Raw genomic sequence first — 22,227 nt, forward strand, 5'->3', positions numbered from 1 at the left:
GTTTGCTGTTTGCATGTATTAACATCCTGCCAACAAGCCTTTTGGTTCAGCTGTCTTGCCTCCTTATGTTACATTGCAGATTTAGAGGTAGGGTGTCAAACCACAACGTCATGGTTGGTAGGCCAAGTAGCCCCTCACAATTAGTTGTTTACTAACAACTAGCCTAAAGAGCCAAGTCACAGTTCTCATTAACTGTGTCTTGGTCATGCAAGTCATTTTGGGTATATTTTCCCTAGCACTAGCGTATTTCTAAATTTTCACTTTCCAATTTTAAAGTGTTTCAGATCATGATAAAATGGATAGAAAATCGAATTTAAAAAATTGCTGATAACGGGTTCATTTTTTTTTTTTATTATTTAAAAAAAGATTTTGGAGGTATTGCTTAGATGTGAGTTTTACAAATGTTGCTTTGTATAACACATTAATGTAGTTATGTGGCAGGTTGCTTTAGGAAGAACTCTTCAAATATGTAATGTCAATATAGTTTTTAAAGAAACCTATTGATTCAATTTACAGTTGCGGATCAAGTGGTAGAGCAGTTGATAGAAATGCTTTCAAATCCGATACAGTCAAGGTGAAGCAAGAGCCCGGAACAGAAGGTGATGTGTGTAGTTTCTCAGGAACCGTTAAGCAAGAGAAGTCTGAAGATGGGAGAAGAAGCGCATGCATGGTAAGAACATATTTTAAAGCGGGGTGAATTTGATTTAAATCAGGATTTATAGCACAAGTAAAAAGGCCTGATTTAAATAAACTCAATTTAAATCATAATTTTTAAAGAGCAACTGTTATGTCTGTTCTGCAGCGGCTCCTTCTCTGACCCGTTGTTGACTCACACAGTCCCATTAATTTTAATGGGAAGGCTGGTGATGCGGCAGTGACGTAAGGTGAGGGACGTGGCGGCAGCAGGCGAGTGGATCCCCGCTAACAGGCACTGCTATGATGGATCTGAAATGACAGGTGCTCGTTAAATGTAAGGACTCAATTCTTGCTGGTAGTTAGAATCTTTATTTGCAAACAAAATGAAGGTTTCCTATTTAGAATAATAAGCTGTCAGGTTAGTAAAACGGCGATATCAAAACCGATTCGATCATACAGTTTGTAGTGTACATTTGCAAAACAATGGGATAATGGAATATTACTGAACTTTGTTTTATCTCATGGTTACTGTGAAATTGTGCGAATGCATCAATGCAGTGCATGTTATTTCAGCTTGCAGAGAGCTTGGATTCATTGAATGAGATGTAAATATTGCAGAATATACAGCCTCATGCTACATAACTAAGCTCAATTTCATGCTGAATAAACTCAATTATTAATGTATCTTAAATAGAAAACTATCTTTTAGATGAATTTTTTACTCCCAAAACATTTTGTTACAATTTGACGATAAAAAATAAAAAAAATAATCAGACTATCCACTTTATCCACCCTGTTTTAAAGAAAACGTTACATTATATGTGTGTATATATTTCTAGTATGTGTTCTTCTGGATGCATGCTCCGCAATTAGGAGCTTCCCTTAACTTATTTGAGTCAGATGGTTTAAGTGGTTATTAACCCACTTTTGTAACATGCTGCCATGCTCTCTGCAACAGACCGCAATGTCAAGGGGCTGAGCAGCCATGATTATCATGGTCTGTTTGCAGAGGGGAGGGCATAGCTAGGCAGGATGAGCCAGGTATTTCAGGTGATACAAGGGTCCAAATGACACAGCACGTGCACTGTGCGGTGTAACATGCTTTAAGGGAACAGGATTTTTCTTTATTTTTTATTTTTTTGGGTTGACAAGGAGGGGTTCACCCTAAAAAAAAATTCTAACGTTACATTGAGCTCACTTCCGACGTTGACAGTATGCTGATCTTTTTTTTTTTTGCTGTACATACCGTTATATCTTTATTTCCCCCCCCCCCGGCTTCCTGGTAGTGAATCCCGCGGGAGTGGGCATTCCTATGCACAGGCTAAGTGATTGACGTATGACAAAAGCTTCCCCCCGGCGCATACGGCCACGTCACGAGTTGCCGAAAGAAGCCGAACGTCGGTGCGCAGGCGCCGTATAGCGCCGACTCGCAGTCTGGCTTCTTTCGGCAACTCGTGACGCGGCCGTATGCGCCGGGGGGAAGCTTTTGTCATACGTCAATCACTTAGCATGTGCATAGGAACGCCCACTCCCGCAGGATTCACTACCCGGAAGCCGGGAGGGGAAAATAAAGATATAACGGTATGTATGGCAAAAAAAAGATCAGCATACTGTCAATGTCGGAAGTGAGCTCACTGTAATGTTAGATTTTTTTTTTTTATTATTAAGGGTGAACCCCCGCTTTAAGCGAGACCTTCTTCTTTTTTTTTTTTTTTTTATGCCAGCATTTTAGAAGCCTATACATCCATAAGGCCTCACACACAGGAGTATGAATTTATGCTCCGATAATGCTGGATTTTTTCTGTCAGAACATGACACAAAAAGTTCCTCTAATGTACCCTGTGTAAGCGTGTTTATGCATAAGTGACATTAAGCTTAAATGCATTTTACTGGCTAGAATTTTTTGTTTATTCTGAACATTGGAATACATTTCTGTTCATGCATGTTGTTTTTTTTTTTTATACCTCTAAACCCTGCTCTTTAAAGTTACTAAACCCGCAACAGTAAAATCTGTATATGCAGCATAGCATGCTTGTTATACTCACTGTGGAACTTCATCTGCATTGTGTAAAAAGGCCATTTTAGCCTGTATGTACAGATCCTCTCCCTCCTGCACTATCTGGGGAAAGACGGCCAACACCATCAAGTTAGCTGAACTGCACGTGCTCAGTTGTGTTTTTTTTTATACTGCAGAGCACATTTACTTCTCAGCTAGCCAGGTCACATGATATTAACATTACACATGTGGGCATGTATACAGGCTGTAGTGGCAATCTCCTCCTACCTGAACTCTTGGCAAGGAAGAAACTGTGCAGTTTATTATGTAAGCGTGGTATGCAGAGCATCCAAAAAGGTATATAGTGTAAATATTTTAATGTAAAGATTTATTGGCTGTGGGGGGGAGGGGGGTAACAATTTTCAGATTCCTATTTTAAATACAAATCTAATCACCGGATGTCCACAGCCACATAGGCTAACACAGAACTGCATTTAGAGGCTTAAAAAAATATGCTGTACACCTGTAAAAGCAGCATTTTTTTTAATGCCGTGTGCATAAAGCCCAATGATGACCTATTTAACATTCCTAATGTTTAGAACATAAAGGTGAACTTTGGTGCAGTGCTGCAAGGGTTTAAATGCTCATTAAGTTTAAGCCTTAAGCCGTGGCCACCGGTGCTCTTCTTTTCTCTGCAACACTTTGGGTTGTGGGAAGGCACTCCTTATGTACATTGAATAGCGGTTGGGCCTGCATTGTATGCGACGTCAGAGTATGACTGCTGGCTGGAGTACCTTTTAGAGAAGGCTTTGGCTGCTTTAGTAATGAATATGGCAAGTATTGCATTCCTCTACCCCTAGACTTAAAGCGGGGGTTCACCCTATCGACGAAAATTTTTTTATTTTATTTTATTTTACCATAAAATCAGGCATTGTAGCGCGAGCTACAGTATGCCTGTCCCGAATTTTTTACCCCCGTACTCACCTTGTTCTCGTAGATTGAAGATACCGGGGAATGGGCGTGCCTATGGAGACGGAGGATGATTGACGGCCGGCTCTGGCGCGTCACGCTTCTCCGGAAATAGCCGAAATAGGCTTGGTCTTCATGACGCGTGCGCATAGCCTGTGCGCAGGCGCCGTGAAGAGCCGAGACCTACTCCGGCTGTCTTCGGGGAGAGTGACGTGCCAGGGCCGGCCGTCAATCATCCTCCCTCTCCATAGGCACGCCCATTCCCCGCGGGAGCCGAAAAATACGATCTCCGATTACAAGGTGAGTCCGGGGTTAAAAAAATCGGGACAGGCATACTGTAGCTTGCGCTACAATGCCTGTCTCGATGGTAAAATGTGTCGGGGGGGGGGGGGGGGTGAACTACCGCTTTAATGGGCGTTAAAACTTGTGTGGGGAGGGCCCACTGCTGAGGTAATTTTTTTTTATTGCTTGTACCTGTAGTTGGGCTTAAAATCATTTTACTTATGGAGTATTTCTAAAAGAAATGTTATATTGGCATCTTTTTTTTATTTTTTTTTATTTATATATATATTTATATATATTTATATATATATATATTTATATATATATATATATATATATATATATATATATATATATATATATATATATATATATATATATATATATATATATATATATATATATATATATATATATATATATATATATATGTCTGTCTTGTAGTTTTGTGCAGCTTGTTGTGTGTTTGCATGTTGAAATACTCCCATGGAATTTTCCTGGTGGTAATTTTTAATTTGGACATTAACCACTTGTCCTCGACTTCGTGCAGTGATATCTGAATGATGCCTGCAGCTACAGGCATCATTCAGATACCACTGTCTTCTGCCCCCCCCCCCCCCCGGCTACCATCCGGTGCTTCTCCGGGCTCTCCCGTGCCATCGGGGGGCCCGGAGAACGAATTGGCCGGCTCACGACGATAGAGATGACTGACCAGATGGTCACCAGTCATCTCTATGACCGTCGGAGGCCCGGGCGCAACTTTATGATGTTGGGGGGGGGGGGGGGTTACTAGCTGACAGGTCAGACACAGAGGGGAAGAACATCCCAGCCTGTGTGCACTGTAGTTTAGGCAATGAGTCTCCGCTGTTTGAGCAGGGCTGGGAGGGGGCGTGGCACTAAACAGACTACAGTAGATAGAGGCTGCCTTGCCTAGGTATGGTCTCACTATTGCCTAGCAGGTACGCTAAGGATGCAAACTGACCACGCTAGGACAGATCTGCCATCATGGCTGGCGTGGTCAGTTTGAAACGGGAACTCAAAATGACCAGGTATTTTTCAGCATCCTGCTTGATTAAAAAATAAAATAAAAATGTACAGGCAATATTCACAAAGCAGTAGGCCTAATTGAAAGCATATATGGGTTTTTCATTTTAGCGGTTACAAATGCTTTAAGTATGAAGTTTTTGATTAGTCCAGGAGGTAGTAGAATGTTGACTGCTTTGTTTGGTTTAGTAGATTAAAGTATACCATTTTATTTTTACTAGCTAAGTAGTCCAGAGAGCAGTCTGACTCCTCCACTCACTACAACCCTGCACCTTGAAAGTGATTTGGAAGCTTTGGCCAATCTAGAAAATCATGTAAAGACTGAACCTAACAGCACAAATCAAAGTTGTGGACAGTCAACGCATGGCACCCTTGTCAACGGAAAGTCTCCAATTCGTAGCTCTATGCATCGATCACCACGGGGAGGCAGCGGAGTTGATGGTACGAACAAAGATGAAGATCCAAATGAAGATTGGTGTGCTGTGTGCCAAAATGGAGGAGACCTTTTATGTTGTGAGAAGTGCCCAAAAGTCTTTCACTTAACGTGTCATGTACCCACACTCCTTAGCTTTCCAAGGTATAGCAATATTTGCATTTTCTTCCCCTTATTTTTACCTCCTGCTACTGTGTATGTATATGTGTATATTCAGATACCTTCGTGTTGTACTGCTCCCAGCAGGAGGTATGAACACTGGCAAACAGAAAAAAATGTATACCAACCTCCATAATAACCCCTTTTCTACCCAGCATGTCTGTTTGTTTTTTTTTGTTGGTGTCCTAGGAGGTTGCTCACCTTTTTTTTTAACTAATCATTGTGGTGGTTTGCAGACATGGGTGTACTGGTTTTATCTGGAGTGCTTTCCCAGTACAGGGCTGCAAATGTGACCCATCTCTGAAGATTGATTTAGTTTACCACAGCAAAGATTAACCACTTCCTTACTGGGCACATATACCCCTTCCTGACCAGGTGAAATTTCAGCTTGTGGCACTGCGTCACTTTGACAATTGCGCCGGGCGTGCGACGTGGCTCCCAAACAAAATTGACGTCCTCTTAGAGCTTTCTTTTGGTGTTATTTGATCGCCTATGCGGTGTTTATTTTTTGCGCTATAAACAAAAATAGGGCGACATTTTTTACTTGTTGCTGTAATAAATGGCCCAATTTTTTTAAAAAAACTGTTTTTTTCTCAGTCTAGGCGATACGTATTCTTCTACATATTTTTGGGAAAAAAAATCGCAAGAAGTGTCTGGTTTGCGCAAAAGTTATTGCGCTTACAAAATAGGGGACAGAATTATTATTATTATTATTATTTTTACTACTAATGGCGGCGATCATCATTTTTTTTTGTGACTGCGACATTATGGCGGACACATCGGACACTTTTGACACATTTTTGGCGCCATTCACATTTATACAGCGATCAGTGCTATAAATATGCACTAATTACTGTATAAATGTGACTGGCATTGAAGGGGTTAACACTAGGGGGTGAGGAAGGGGTTAAATGTGTACCCCGAATTGTGTTCTAACTGTGGGGAAAGGGGGGGGTGACTGGGGGAGGTGACCGATGCTGTGTCCCTATGTACAAGGGACACAGATCGGTCTCCTCTCTCCCCTGCCAGGACGTGGAGCTGTGTGTTTACACACAGAGCTTTACGTCTTGTCCCTTCAGCCGCCGATCCTGAGTGCTTGGCGGACATCACGGCCGCCAGGCACTTGCATCTCAGCGATGCGGCGAGCACGCGTGCCGCTGACTGCGCGCGCAGGCCGTATAAACACGGCCAGTTAGAGATTTAGAACCACCCCGCGGCCGTAAAAAGTCGTACGCCCGTCAGGTAGTGGTTAAGGTTGAGGGACATAGTGCGTTGCTCCACCCTGCAAATGAAACTAGCATTATTTTCCACCATTTCGCCTACACAAAGCTCCAATCCGCTGCTGAAGCAGTACCTGGAACACTTTTTTTTTTTTTTTTTTTTGGTTTTTCCTTTCCTTGCAGTGACCAGGCCTCCACCTCTCAACACCAACTGCTTAGGTTTGTTGGTATCAGTCGGCTTGCCTCATACTGGCCTTAATTGCATTACCACTTGTGTGGAAGAAAACTCTCTTGGCTAAGACTGAGAACAGTCCTACTGCCACCAGTGAACTTTGCCCATTCTTATCTAGTGGCTCTGAAGGTGTTTAATTTGGTATCTCCAGAAAAAAAGGACGCCTGTATTCTAGAACCTGCTATCCCGATTGTCCTCATCGGAGTCTATCTCTGCTCCACCAAGTGGGGCCATATCCACAGTGATTTCCATATCCATTCAGGAGTTTAAAACTGTCTGTATTCAAGTACACAGCCCAAAAAAGTTTAGTTTGTCCTGGTAAAATGCATGGCAAAGTACTCTCCTGACTCTTGAAAAAGCTGGGTCTATGGGACCTGTTGCCATCTTTGACTCAGGGATCTATCTCTGAAAGAACTGTTTTTGCAAACCTGGGGTTGTCGGAGGTCTAAAGAGCTGTTCTACTGGGGGCTTACCCTAGTTTTTTTTTTTCTGTAGATCCAATCATGTTTGTGGGCTGTCTTCCCTCGTCGGGTAATTATGTTGTACCTGTTTTGGTGAGCTGTTGATTTACAGCCTCTCACCTAGTTCAGGCTTTGTTTTTCTTCAGATGAAGTCATTTCCCTCTAGTGCAGTGGTTCTCAACCTGGGGGTCGGGACCCCCTCGGGGGTCAAATGACAATATGCCAGGGGTCACCGAATCCTGGGCTGTTCCTGAAGCCCGCACCGCTCTCCTATCCTTTTTGCAGCCGCCCAGCAGGGCTGTCCCTGGAGCCTGCGGCCACCCACTCAGTCTCTTCACAGCCACCCACTCAGTTCACGGCATGGCTGGGGGGCAGAGACTAGAGGTCAGTTGACTGCCTGGTAAAGAATGAAGTGGGAGGGGCCGAGGAGACCCTATCTCCTGATTTCGGCATAGGTGTCACTGCTGCGAGACACCACAAAGATGGAGACACAGTGAGTAACACTACCTGTGATTAGAGTTGCCATTAAACAACAAGAAAGTCGGAGAGAGAGAGAGATGGGCAAAAAAAACCAAAAAATTAGGATCGAGAGTTGAAAGGGAAAAGAAAGGAGAACAAAGAGAGAGTGGTCCATCCTAAAATATAGCATAATGGGATTTAATATAGTATAAGTGGAAGGGACTCAGGGAGCGCTAAACGTCCGTGGGTTAGGGGCACAAATTACTTGTCTTGCCTTGGGTGCCGACGACCCACGCTACAAAATAATTTTACTGTTGGGGTCCCCACAACTTGGGAAATCTTATCAAGGGGTCACGGCACTATAAGGTTGAGAACCACTGCTCTAGTGGTAATCTTCATTGACTTGGACATCAGGTAGAACCTTAAGTGGCTTTTTTCTGGTGATTGGCAGTTTGCCATCTTGCAGGGACTTCCTTCAGGTCCTGTCATTTACTGTTGTCCACCCCGTAATTTGACTGCTTTTTAGTAATCTTGACTAAAGCTCAACCAATGGATGATAGAATAAGACCTTTATTGTATTAAAATATTTTTTTCCCCATTTATTGAGGGACTTCCACGCCTGCCTTTTTTTTTTTTTTTTTTTGCTTTGCCTTTAGTACTTCTCAAAACAGGCATGCCAAGTGAGGAGGGGTTTATACAGAGGTTGTCCTATGATTTTTGTTTGCCAGCGTCCAGACCTTGGTAGTATACCATTACTATATCTTAATTCTTGTGCTCCTCATTGGACTCTAAGAAAAATGCATGGCAAGTACAAAAAAATCTGAATTTTGTGTTTTCTTGTGAGCCATTTATAATTATCATTTTATGTCTGGTGTTTAAACTGGTTACATTACATTTTTTACATTCATGAAATGAGAATAAAATATAGAATTGATATTTTTAATAGAACTATACTGCAATCAACACACTGTTTAAAAAAAGCATTACAAATGTTTCTTCTACAAAAAAAAATCTTTTTTTTTTTCTTTTCTTTTCTTCTCAGTGGTGAGTGGATCTGCACCTTTTGCAGAGATCTGAACAAGCCAGAGGTTGAATATGATTGTGACAATTCACAGCACAGTAAAAAAGGGAAGACTGTACAAGGTTTAAATCCTTTGGACCAAATGGTACGTGTGAAGCTGTGCCTGCAACTTTAACAGCAAATACAGTGTTCCACTTAAATCTATTTTCTCTTCAGGATACAGTTAGACAAGTTTTCTTCCACATGTTAAAAATTGTTGTTTGAAGAATATTAGGGGCTGTTGGAAAACAAATGTGCTTAATCCCTCTCAAGAACAGGTACCCTAAAATAATGAAATCCAGGTTTTCCCCTTTCCTAACTGGACGTTGGCCTTGAAATTTGTTTATATGTGAAGCATGAAAATACTTGGGGCTGGAGAGCTCTTTCAAAGCTTCTCCGTCTGTAGGCCTCCCTAGCATTATACAGATGTACCAAAAAAATTGGACCCCATTCAAAATTTCAGCTGTAGATTCTATTCCGTTGAATCAAAGTGCAACTATGGCCAAAATGACATATGATAGTCTGTCACTTGCATTAGCACAGTAAACTTTGTTTTTTCTAAGTCCCCCTGTAACATTGTTGCTGGGCGGCTTTGTCAATTGAAACTAAGACTTCCGGCCGAATGACCATTCGGGATGAGCGCAGGTGTCCCGATTCTAGTTTAAACCAACCTGAGCTATCCTGCCAGAAAGCTGTCACCGTGCCCTGCCAATTAGACATGGCCAAGACATTTCCTGCCCGAATCTGCACATATAAAAAGGGTGTGTATACTGCAGGAGGGGGAGGAGGGTGGTAGTGGTGTTGTGACCGCTTTCTGCAGCATTAGAACTAGACTCTGAACACCTAATCTCATCCCGAATGGTCATTCAGCCGGATGTCTTTCAGTTTCAATAAATAAAGCTGCCCAGCAAAGGTGGTAGTTGGAGGGTTGAGACAAATAATTTAGCACTGTAAGCTTACTTACAATGGTCCACTCTTATTCATTTATATAACACTTGTATCCCAAAAGGGAAAAGGCCATTGCTGTAACTGCTTAATATGTATTTGTTGACTTGTGAGTCACTTGGGTAAAGTGCATCTTAATCCACTAATCCATCTAACTTTACCCTCTCCCCTGATTGACAATGCTGCTGTGCAAGGTTGGCTACATTGGTCTGCCATAGATACAGTGGGAGGCATGAATGTAGCCACCCTAGGACAGGTGTGCTATTGGCCGAACACCAGATGAAAAAAAAGGACAGGTGTACCTAGGACAGAAGTTTTGGCTTTAATAAGCCTTTAGCCTTTACCTTGTCCACTTCATCCACCCGTTTTAAAAGCATGCACACAGTACATTAGATGTGATAGTTTGGTTTTCATTCCCCTTGAAAGTTTTTTTTTTTTTTTTTCAGAACTGTGAGCGACTTCTCCTGTATCTCTACTGCCATGAACTAAGCATTGCGTTTCAAGAGCCGGTCCCACTAACTGTAAGTCGATGTTTTTTTTTTTTTTTAAATGCATGCCATATGTTTCTGTATGTATTGTTGGCACTGTTTGGTGTACTCGCTTTTTTTCCTTGAATAAAGTTAGTGAGAACAACTGGTTTCCATGGCACCAAGTTTGAAAACCAGAAATGATGGCAAAGTATCACTAGAGCAGAGTTTAATTTGAAGTCTTTGTATTCTTAGATGCAGTCCTCGAGTACCCCTGACAGATCATGTTTTCAGGATTTCCCTCAGATGAAACGTCTGTGGTGATTACTAAGCCAGTGAAACTGATCAAATCACCTGTGCAAAATATTGGAAAGCAGGACATGTTGGGGGGGTACTTGAGGACTGAAGTTGCAAAACATTGCTTGAGGCAACAAACTTTATTGTGCACGTTTAAAAAATAAAAATAAAAAAATAATTCAAAACTTGAAAGGTATTGTGAACATAAATAAAATAAAAGGGAACTTTCTTGTAACTTAACTATTCATTTGCAATCAAATAAATATTAACATCAGGGCGTGAAGCAAATATAGTCTAACAGCCAATTGAACATTTATTGAATTATGTTCTGATCCAATACTGTCAGTGAAAAATATGACGTGTCCTGATGTCAAAACGTGTTGTTGAGCCATGTAGATAAAAAAAACGGCAGATTCTGGTGCAGGTGTAAATTCCCAGTTATCATAACTGTATAATACCTGCCACTGCTCTCTGTAACTGTATATTGCTAACTTCACGGACAGCCTTTTCTGCCATATGAGTTAAAAAAGAAAGAAGCAACACATGTACGTACTGCATTCTCTCGTTAACCTGCATTAGCCACCTATAGTTGTATCACAATATTTTTGGAAATGGTCTTTCAAAAATATGCATGCCAATGGGTTTTTTAAATCTTTGTCATTGCTGTGTGGGATATGGTTAGTGCATCTTATTATTCACCAATCAGCCAGAACTTTATGACCACCCACCTAATGAGTAGGTCCCCCTTTTGGTGGCAAAACAGCCCTGACCAGTTAAGGTATGGACACAACTAAACCTCTGAAGGTATGCTGTGGTATTCTGCACGAAGCCGAAGCAGATCATTTTGCGAAATGGGGCCTTCATCGATCAGACTTGTTCTTCCAGCACATCCCACAGATGCTTGATTGGATTGAGGTCTGGAGAATTTGGAGGCCAAGTCAAAAAGCTTGAACTTGTTTTGTTTGTCTAAACCATTCTTGCCATTACTATTATGGAATACAATTTCTATAAAGGCATGTACTTTGTCAGCAGCAATGTGTTTAAGTGGTGTCAAAGTAACTTCCCACTTAAATTACAGGACCAAGGTTTCCCAGCAGATGATTACCCAATGCATAACAAGCCTTTGCTGGCTTGCCATCTTCCTATACTGCATCCTGGTGCCATTTCTTTAAGTTTTCCAATTTTTTCCAGAGGTCTCTGATAAATGTTGTTGTAGGGTGGATGTAATGAAGTGTTGTATATTGTACAAATGGGGAAATGCCTCTTTTTGAAATCAATCCAAGAAATTCTACAAAAATTGTGCCGAACTTCCCCTAAACCTATAAACATTCCTGTGGTACAACACCCTCCACTCGCTTGCTGCATAGAGAAAAATCACTGACCAACCACTTACTAAATTCAGCCAAATCGCTCTACGCTGGCAAAGGGAATTTCCCCCCTAGCTTTACAGGATGGCGGGCCTAGATAAGCTGAGAAGAAACCAATGCGGACTTAGATAAACAAATTTGAAGAAACCAATGCAATGGTGACTGACACTTTTCAATGCATTCAGAAAAACCTGGGCTTTCCAGCTAACCAAAGTTCCAGCTATTTGATATACCATTGCACCCCTGATGACCTAACCCTTAATTTTAGACACATTTTGTTGAAGTTTTCACAACAACTTGGTACAAAAGGGTGAGACAGTATAAGAAATCATACACACATGTTCTTGTTGATCAATATAGCGTACTACTGATAGATTACATTGATATGACAGTAGCACTTAAAAATGTAACGCTAATACAATGTCAATCCTAGTTTCTTGGTATTGGTGCCGCTCCCACTCCCAGACTGGGGAACTAGCTGTGCCCTAGGGTGGGAGACGGCTCAGACAGCCAGCGACCATTAATAGTAGTTCTTACCTTGTGCAGAATGAAAAACTTTATGTGCTTAAACATCGCATAAGACAGCAGAAAAAGGAAAAACTTAAGTTTGCACATGCTAATTGAAAGTCATATTGTGACAATAACAAATGTTGCATAGGATAAGTACAGGGGTATCAACAGCATAACATTGTTGGGAACTATAGGGTTTAAGCCTAACCCTTAATTTTTTGACCCATCTCCCCCTGAATATCTGGAAGGCGGGTAGTGGATGTCAAACATTCCAATTATCATTGCAGTATCATCTTAAGCAACTCTGTGATGCAGCCATAGTTATACTCCCCATTTGCAGACCTGCAGTATACTCAATCTCAAAGCCTGTACCTTTTTAATTGTTGGTCGATACGCCAAACTTTATTTTTATGTTTGTGATTTTACTGCCTGTCTGACTTTACATATTCTGATGGGGACCTTGCCTCTACACACTTGTATCATTTTTTTAATTAAACTGAGCATTTCCTTTATTTTTCGTTCTTGAGCATTTTGCTAAAAACAAAATTTCTTGTTCATTGATGTACATAAAGGATTGAGCAATGATTGGGTTATACTACAGGAGGATTTGGAGACTCATGCCTAACAGAAGGCATGCTGGAAGTGCCAGTGTCCTTGCAGTATAGAAGATTTTCTCTACTGGGATTTATCAGTTTTACTAGCCATTTTCTTTTTCTTCAAACAAGGCTTCATCTATATACAGCTTGAGCTGGGTTAAGACTTGTGCAGCTTTCTATATGAGCATATCCTCAGCATTGGCTTTGGAAGGCCCCGCTAGACTTAATTGCATGGCCTCCTTAGAATGTGACCTTGGGCACTGAGCTTTGCGTGTGGCACTTTATAGACCTATGTGTACTGTTGGCCACAGAGAGCTATCCAGTTCTAGAGCCTCTGGAGTGACCCAGCCTCCGAAGGCTCATTTATTTGGTCATGTGGGCTGAGAACCAGGAGCTACTTTGTTGCTGAGGCATTGTGTGCTGCGTGTGTGGTGTCGATTGTGTGCACACTCTCAATGCTCTTGTTTCTCGCCATTCAGCAACGCAAAAGACAGTTTCACTTTGGGTTGTTCTCTATGTGAATAAACAGTATGAAATGGCGCTGGCAGCCTACAGTGCCTTGCGAAAGTATTCGGCCCCCTTGATCTTTGCGACCTTTTGCCACATTTCAGGCTTCAAACATAAAGATATAAAACTGTAATTTTTTTTTGAAGAATCGACAAGAAGTGGGACACAATCATGAAGTGGAACGAAATTTATTGGATATTTCAAACTTTTTTAACAAATAGAAAACTGAAAAATTGGGCGTGCAAAATTATTCAGCCCCCTTAAGTTAATACTTTGTAGCGCCACCTTTTGCTGCGATTACAGCTGTAAGTCGCTTGGGGTATGTCTCTATCAGTTTTGCACATCGAGAGACTGACATTTTTGCCCATTCCTCCTTGCAAAACCACTCGAGCTCAGTGAGGTTGGATGGAGAGCGTTTGTGAACAGCAATTTTCAGTTCTTTCCACAGATTCTCGATTGGATTCAGGTCTGGACTTTGACTTGGCCATTCTAACACCTGGATATGTTTATTTGTGAACCATTTCATTGTAGATTTTGCTTTGTTTTGGATCATTGTCTTGTTGGAAGACAAATCTCCGTCCCAGTCTCAGGTCTTTTGCAGACTCCATCAGGTTTTCTTCCAGAATGGTCCTGTATTTGGCTCCATCCATCTTCCCATCAATTTTAACCATCTTCCCTGCTGAAGAAAAGCAGGCCCAAACCATGATGCTGCCACCACAATGTTTGACAGTGTGGATGGTGTGTTCACGGTGATGAGCTGTGTTGCTTTTACGCCAAACATAACGTTTTGCATTGTTGCCAAAAAGTTTGGTTTTGGTTTCATCTGACCAGAGCACCTTCTTCCACATGTTTGGTGTGTCTCCCAGGTGGCTTGTGGCAAACTTTAAACTACACTTTTTATGTATTCCTTTAAGAAATGGCTTTCTTTTTGCCACTCTTCCATAAAGGCCAGATTTGTGCAGTATACGCCTGATTGTTGTCCTATGGACAGAGTCTCCCACCTCAGCTGTAAATCTCTGCAATTCATCCAGAGTGATTATGGGCCTCCCCCCTTTTTTTTTTTTTAATTAGTTTTTATTAGGAAAAAAAATTGTATACAAACTTTATACAGAAGTGTATAAAAGGAAAAAAAAAACAAAAAACATGAGAAAACAGTTGTTACCGTGAAAGTACATCAATCACTTAACCTTCACACATACCAAATGAGAAAGTACAAAACCAAAACATGGAATCCATGAAACATCGTTGAACATCAATCCACAGGTATTATCACACCGTTTGCTCGTGGAAAGTTGTAAGGGAGAGAAGTAGAGGGGGAGGGGAAAAGCAAGACAAAGAGGGATAGGGAAAAAAGGGAGGGAGAGGGGGGGGGGGGGGAAGGTGTGCATGCTAAGTAACCATTTCTAAGCAAATCAATCAGCAATAAATGAAGTTATTTTTATGCTTTATACCATTTAGTCCAAATTTTCCAAACGGTCAAACCTGCCTCCATCACCACGACGATAGGCTAATAGGGATTCATGAACTTAGTTCACCTGAGTCAGTCGTAGAACCTCAGACACGTTGGGGGCCCTGTCCGCTTTGCAATGTTGTGCGATGAGTGTCCTGGCCGCAAGGAGGACATGGATCATGGGCCTCTTGACTGCATCTCTGATCAGTCTTCTCCTTGTATGAGCTGAAAGTTTAGAGGGACGGCCAGGTCTTCGTAGATTTGCAGTGGTCTGATACTCACATTTCAATATTATCGCTTGCACAGTGCTCCTTGGAATGTTTAAAGCTTGGCAAATCTTTTTGTATCCAAATTAGAAGAGCTAGTTACAGGATTTCTGGCAAAGACAGGCAGTAAAAAGACATCTGAGTTCGCTGCTGTATGGTGTGCGTTCCATGGATGCAGAAATTGGGTCACTGGTTAGCACAAACCAAAAGTATGTTTATGCATTTTGCCCCTCCAGGTTGTCATCAAAAGGCATTACTCTATGCTCCCCACAGTGACCTCGCCACCTCTGCCCGTTTTTACTTCCCCTGTTTCAAGCAATCCGTTTTTTACATTTTTTTCCACCTTATATTAAAAGGAAGTTATTCTCAGTTCAGGTTCCACATGCCAGATCCCAAACTCGAGTAGCCCATTCTGCTGAATTGGGTATTGGACTCAGTTTTAAAATTGGTTCTGGGGGGGGTCTTCCGTGTTCCCTTCTAAACAGCTTGGACCATTCACACCCCCCCCCCCCCCATTGAGCCCTTAAATTCCTTGGTTACATCAGGTTTTGTCCTCTTGTCGTTTTTGACCCAGGAGGATTTCTCGGTAGTTATGCAACATTTGCCTGCAGCCATCGCAACCTCTGAGCCTTTAGTTACAGAATCTAATGACTCCCATAAATGCTTGACTGAGGGGTCACAGGCAGCTGCCATAAATTCAAGGATTAGAGCAGTGGTTCCCAACCTTTCTAGTGCCATGACCCCTTGATAAAATTTCCCAAGTTGTGGGGACCCCCAACAGTAAAATTTTCGTAGCATGGGTTGTCTGCTCCCACGGAAAGACAGGTAATTTGCGCCCCTAAACCACAGATATTTGGAGCTCCCTGAGTCCCTTAAACTTGTACAATATTAAATATACAATATTAAAACCCCTTATGGTACTTTTTAGGATGTAACGCGCTTCCTCTTTGTTCTACTACTTTCTTTCCCTTTTAACCTCTGTATTAGAATTTCTTGTGTTTTTCCCCAGCCCTCTCTCTAGCCATCTTTCTTGTTCTTTCTCTTATTCTTTCTGTCCCTTTTCCTTTTGTTGCGCCCCCACTATTCCTCTACCTTCCATGTATTCTCTATTTTTATTCCTTCTTGATCAAGGTCTTCTGCTGATCTGAGAACTAGTGGGGGCTTTTTTAATGACAACTCTAATCACAGGCAATGTTACTCACTGTGTCTCTGTCTTTGTGTGGTGACTTAGTGTCTCGCAGCAGTGACACCTATGCCGAAATCAGGAGATGGCCCATCCCGCTTCAGATTCCTCACCAGTCAGCTGAACTCTAGTCCCTGCCCCGGCCCCCACCCCTCCCCCCCACCACCAATGCCGTGAACTGACTTGGCAAATGCGAAGAGGCCGAGTGGGCGGCAGCGGGCTCCAGGAACAGCCCAGCTGGGTAGCCACAGGCTCCAGGGACAGCCCTGCTGGGCGGCCGCGAATAGGCTGGGAGAGCGGTGCAGGCTTCAGAAACAGCCCAGGATTCTGTGACCCCTAGCAATTGGTCATTCAACCCCCAAGGGGGCTTGGAGAGACTATATCGGCTTTTACAGTGCGTGCCAACTCAAAGATGGAACTGCAGTAGTTTCTACTAGTGCTGCTAGCTAGTATTAAAACTCTTCTAATTTTACAGGCTATTACCAGAAGACCTGTAAGCTGACACGAAAAGTCGGTTGGTAAGCTTTTTACCCTCAAACATTTTGCAGTCCAGTGCCATTAGAGAAGCCTTCCCTAAAGAGGAAATGCAGTCTGCTCACATAATATGTAATAAAACCATCATTGCCATTCTAAAGCTTCCCCCAATTTTCATATTTTTTATAAATATATATATATATATATATATATATATATATATATATATATATATATATATATATATATATATATATATATATATATATATATATATATATATATATATATATATATATATATATATATACACTGTGATTCTGTACTTGCTAAATATGCTGCAGAAATCGCCCTCCACCAAGTCTGGTTGCGTTCATTTTAGCTGTGGGCAGCTGAAGCTGCTGCCTGTTCACTTCCTGGATTTACACAGGAGGCACATCTCCCACTCTCATTGCTCCTTATGACTCTCTCCCCCCCCCCCCCCCCCCCCGGTAAACTCTGAGAGCTGTGCATATCGTCATAAGCCTAGGCTTTTTACCAGACAACACTGCTCCCGCAGTTGATCTAGCAGTGCCTCAACTTAAAGCTCAGATGATCCCAGTAGAAGATTCACCAGTGGTTATGATCTAATAGACATTTTAAATGATGCTCCAAAACCTTGTTTTTTCATTCTTAAAAAAATGTGTATACCTCATACACTTTACAAATAATGAAACAAAGCTATATTCCCAGTTTGGAAGTATCTCCTGGTTTTTGAGAAAAGAGTAAACTCATAGCTAGGAAGATGCACAGAGCATAGCAGAAGGAATAGATGCTAGTATAAAAGAGAAGAGGAGGATGGATAAATTAGTCTTGCGGTCACGTCCCACAGCCTGGGGGGACTCAGTTTCTCAAGGGAGAAAGTTGGGGGGGGGAGAGACCAGAATGATATGGAGGAAAGGGTAGGGCGAAAAATTAAATGACAATGAGGGATCCATCAATGAGCATCACCTATAATCTGAGAATTACGGTTCATGATGCCATTCCGCACTGAAAGCAGAAGTGCAGAATGGTTGCGGGAAGAGTTTAGCTGGTGTTCTATACCACCTGATGACAATCTTATAAGAAATTTCTTGGTATTTAGTACAATTCGACACCTTATGGGCAAAGGTCAAGACTCTCTAGACAGTCCCCGCAATGTAGGCCGCCCTATAAGCGGATGTTTCTAAAGAGTGGTGAACTGACTAGACCATGGAAGTCCTGTCCTTGTCCTAATCATAGTTTGAATGCCCCATGATTGTGCCAGTCAATAACTTGTGTCATATAAGAGGCTGTACAATACGCAGCAGGGTCTGCAAGCCCACCCCACTTTTTTTGATCTTGTCCATGTCTCTACCAATGCGAGGTAATTAACCCTGCCAAACAAAGCGGGTAAACTCGTCCTAAGCGAATGGAAATACAACTGAGGATTATGAACAGGCAGGGTGTGAAGCAAATACAAGATTCTGGGCATCACATTCATTTTTACCACATTACAACGTCTGAACCATGATAATGTTAGCGTTTTCCAAGAAAGCAAATCTTTATGGATCATTTGTAAAATCAGGAGAAAGTTTTGCTTAAAGTGGATGTAAACCCACCACTCATTACAAACCATTGCCATAGTACTAATCTACATGTGTATACGTGTCTCCTGCAGGTATCCCTACCTGTGAAATGTCACCACCTTCTCCACAATGAGCCCCACAAATCTCCAGAATCGATGGGTAGGTTTTTTTTTTCCGGCACTCAGTGGGTGGTGTCGTGACATCAACAGGCTCCCCACCCACTTCTACACTCCCCTTGGCTAGGCAGCTTTGTGAGGATGAACCTGGTGCTTGTTCAGTAAAAGAGAGCTGTCACAGCATGGGGGAAGAAGGCACATATTTATCTTTTTTTTTTCTTCTTACTGAAAAAAAGATGAGAATTGCTCAGAGCTGGATCAACTCTTGGCAAGACTGAGTATAGATGACATCCTCTACTGTACCAGGTAGAAGTCTTAAACAAAAAATGGGGTGTACATCCACTTTAAGTCTTAAACAAGTTGGCAGGAATGTAGATCCCCAGATATTTCAACATCTGAGGGGCCCACCTGAAGGGAAAGGTAGGACTCAAGGCTCTTACTGTATCCCCTGACAAGTTGACTTCCAAGCCTCAGATTTTTGAAGGTTTGATACATTTCCTCAGTTCTCGTAAAAGTGATGGGAGCAAAACAATTGGATTCGATGTATAAAAGCATAAAAGCCTCGTCCCCACACGGTATGATTGTTGAATAACTGAGCTTCTGATTTTTGTCAAAAGGGCATGTGCCAGGATCTTGTCTTGCATACCAACGTTGCACAAATTGTCGTGCCACAAACACGTATGTAGTGACGCACTACAAGAAATTTCAGCTCTTGAGCGCCACCCTTTGGGCCTCTTCTGTTAATTTCATGTCTGGTGAGCATTGATTCTGAGCATGCGTGTTTTTTACTTTAGACTTTTGTGTGACGGATTTGTGTACTGACCCATCTGCAAATCTGACGTGGAGCTGTCGTTTGACAAAAAATTACTAGCCGGCCATACAACATTTGTTGGAAAATTGGACAATTGTCAAAAGGAGCGTACTAACGGTAAGAATTTCGGACAACAGTCTGTCAACAGACCATCCCTATCTGAAAATCTAACCGTGTACGAGGCTTTAGTCATCCACGTAAGCATCAACTTTGTGATGGTAACCATGGATTCCGGGACCAGTAATGTTGGGGTGTTTGCAGACATGCTGCAAAAGAGGTTTGAGGATAAGTGCAAAAATCAGAAGAGACAAAGGACAACCCTGTTGGGTGCCATTACGAATTAGAAAAGGAGACAAATCCATATTGGCCTGAGCCTTGGCCCTTTGGCGTGGCATAGGGACACATCTCTTCTGTTTCTGAACAAACCTATTTTCCTGACAAAGATCAGGTTGCCTTACAGGTGAAACTCGAAAAATTTGAATATTGTGCAAAAGTTAATTTCACTAATGCAACTTCAAAGGTGAAACGAATATATGAGAGACACTTGTTACATGCAAAGCAAGATACTTCAAGCCGTGATTTGTCATAACTGTGATTATGGCTTGCAGCTCATGAAAACCCCAAATCCACAATCTTAGAAAATTTGAATATTGTGAAAAGGTGCAATATTCTAGGCTCAGTGTCCCATTCTAATCGGCTAATTAAGCCATAACACCTGCAAAGGGTTCCTGAGCCTTTAAATGGTCTGGTTCAGTAGGAATCACAATCGTGGGAAAGACTGCTGACTTGACAGTTGTGCAGAAAACCATCATTGATACCCTCCATAAGGAGGGAAAGCCTCAAAAGGTAATTGCAAAAGGAGTTGGATGTTCCCAAAGTGCTGTTCCAAAGCACATTAATAGAAAGTTGTGTGGAAGAAAAAGGTGCACAAGCATCAGGGATGATCGCAGCCTGGAGAGGATTGCCAGGAAAAGACCATTCAAAAGTGTTGGCGACCTTCACAAGGAGTGGACGGAGGCTGGAGTCGGTGCATCAAGAGCCACCACACACACGGATCCTGGACATGGGCTTCAAATGTCGTATTCCTTTTGTCAAGCCACTTCTGAACAACAAACAATGTCAGAGGCATCTTACCTGGTCTGTTGCTCAGTGGTCCAAAGTCCTCTTTTCTGATGAGAGCAAATTTTGCATCTCATTTGAAAACCAAGGACCCAGAGTATGGAGGAACAATGGAGAGGCACATACTGCAAGATGCTTGAAGTCCTGTGTGAAGTTTCCACAGTCTGTGTTGATTTGGGGAGCCATGTCCTCTGCTGGTGTTGGTCCACTGTGCTTCATTAAGTCCAGGGTCAATGCAGCCGTCGGCCGTCTACCAGGAGATTTTGGTGCACTTCATGCTTCCTTCTGCAGACGGGCACTATGGGAATGCTGACTTAATTTTCCTGCAGGACTTTGCACCTGCCCACACTGCCAAAAGCCCCAAAACCTGGTTCAATGACTGTGTGGGATTACTGTACTTGATTGGCCAGAAAACTTGCCTGACCTGAACCCCATAGAGAATCTATGGGGCATTGCCAAGAGAAAGATGAGACATGGGACCGAACAATGCAGAAGAGCTGAAGGCCACTATTGAAGCATCCTGGTCTTATAGAACACCTCAGCAGCGCCACAGGCTGATGGCTTCCATGCCACGACGCATTGAGACAGTTATTGCTGAAAAAGGGGCCCAAACCAAGTACTGAGTATGTTCTCAGTACTTGGTTTTGGCCCCTTTTGCAGCAATTACTGCCTCAATGCTTAGAATAATATCAGACCTCTGAAAAATATATATACAATCCTTGTTTTATTGATTGCATGTAATCTAATTTTCTGAGATTGTGGATTTGGGGTTTTCATGAGCTGTAAGCCATAATCATCACAATTATGACAAATCACGGCTTGAACTGTCTTTTTTTGCATGTAATGAGTCTATCTCGTATATTAGTTTTACCTTTTAAGTTGCATTAGTGAAATAAATTAACTTTTGCACGATATTCTAATTTTTCGAGTTTCACCTGTAGGCTTGGTGGTTCAGGAATTCAGCTCTGGAATTGGGAAAAGCGTTCCTTACGATCTGAAAGAACATCACCGTGGGCATCGGCCTAATAGGAGTCCTAGATACCTCATCGGTGAAGGGGACTTGGTTGCTGGAGGAACCTCAACATTCTAGAATTTAATCCGTGTGGAATCGGAAGTCTTGCCACAGCAAAAGAAATAAGGCTGTGTCCTGGGCAGAACTTCACATTCCAGTCTTATCCGCAATTGGCAGGTAGACTACCTCAGCCCACATTATATGAACCAGAGTGAAAGGTCCCTATGCATAGAAATTTTCCAGAACCTATGGCACAGGCCCTCCTGGCCCCTAGATTAAACTGGACAGGTTTTTCTCCAGGTACATAGATTCTTTGGAAGCAGGGGGTTGTCTGTGGGAATAGTACAACTTAACCTACACCTTTACTTCCCAGAAACTCCTTCCTCATTTGCTTTGTAGGATCAAGATGAAGAGTATTTTGGTGATCCTTGTATGGCTCCTAACTGGCCAAGATGTATTTGGTAATATCCTCCTAACTCTGGGTCACAATACCACATCCATCAGTTCAGACTGTGTGCTGTTCCAGATTGACTGAATCTTTTGTTCCAAAGACCTATTTACTATACTGCT

At 42.2% G+C, this 22,227-nt stretch overlaps 1 protein-coding gene across 4 annotated transcripts in view; it reads left to right on the forward strand.

Annotated features, from left to right (window-relative positions):
- Positions 1-22,227, forward strand: part of TRIM33 (tripartite motif containing 33) — a 207,033-nt gene that overhangs the window by 173,554 nt on the left and 11,252 nt on the right. For all 4 annotated transcript variants that reach the window (XM_040337442.1, XM_040337444.1, XM_040337445.1 and 1 more), the window contains 4 exons: positions 517-670; positions 5,149-5,504; positions 8,934-9,057; positions 10,343-10,417. In XM_040337442.1, the coding sequence (XP_040193376.1) occupies positions 517-670; positions 5,149-5,504; positions 8,934-9,057; positions 10,343-10,417 (709 nt within the window). The remainder of the gene's footprint in view (positions 1-516; positions 671-5,148; positions 5,505-8,933; positions 9,058-10,342; positions 10,418-22,227) is intronic.

The sequence above is a fragment of the Rana temporaria genome, chromosome 2 (genome assembly GCF_905171775.1).
Source record: "Rana temporaria chromosome 2, aRanTem1.1, whole genome shotgun sequence".
Taxonomy (NCBI): domain Eukaryota; kingdom Metazoa; phylum Chordata; class Amphibia; order Anura; family Ranidae; genus Rana; species Rana temporaria.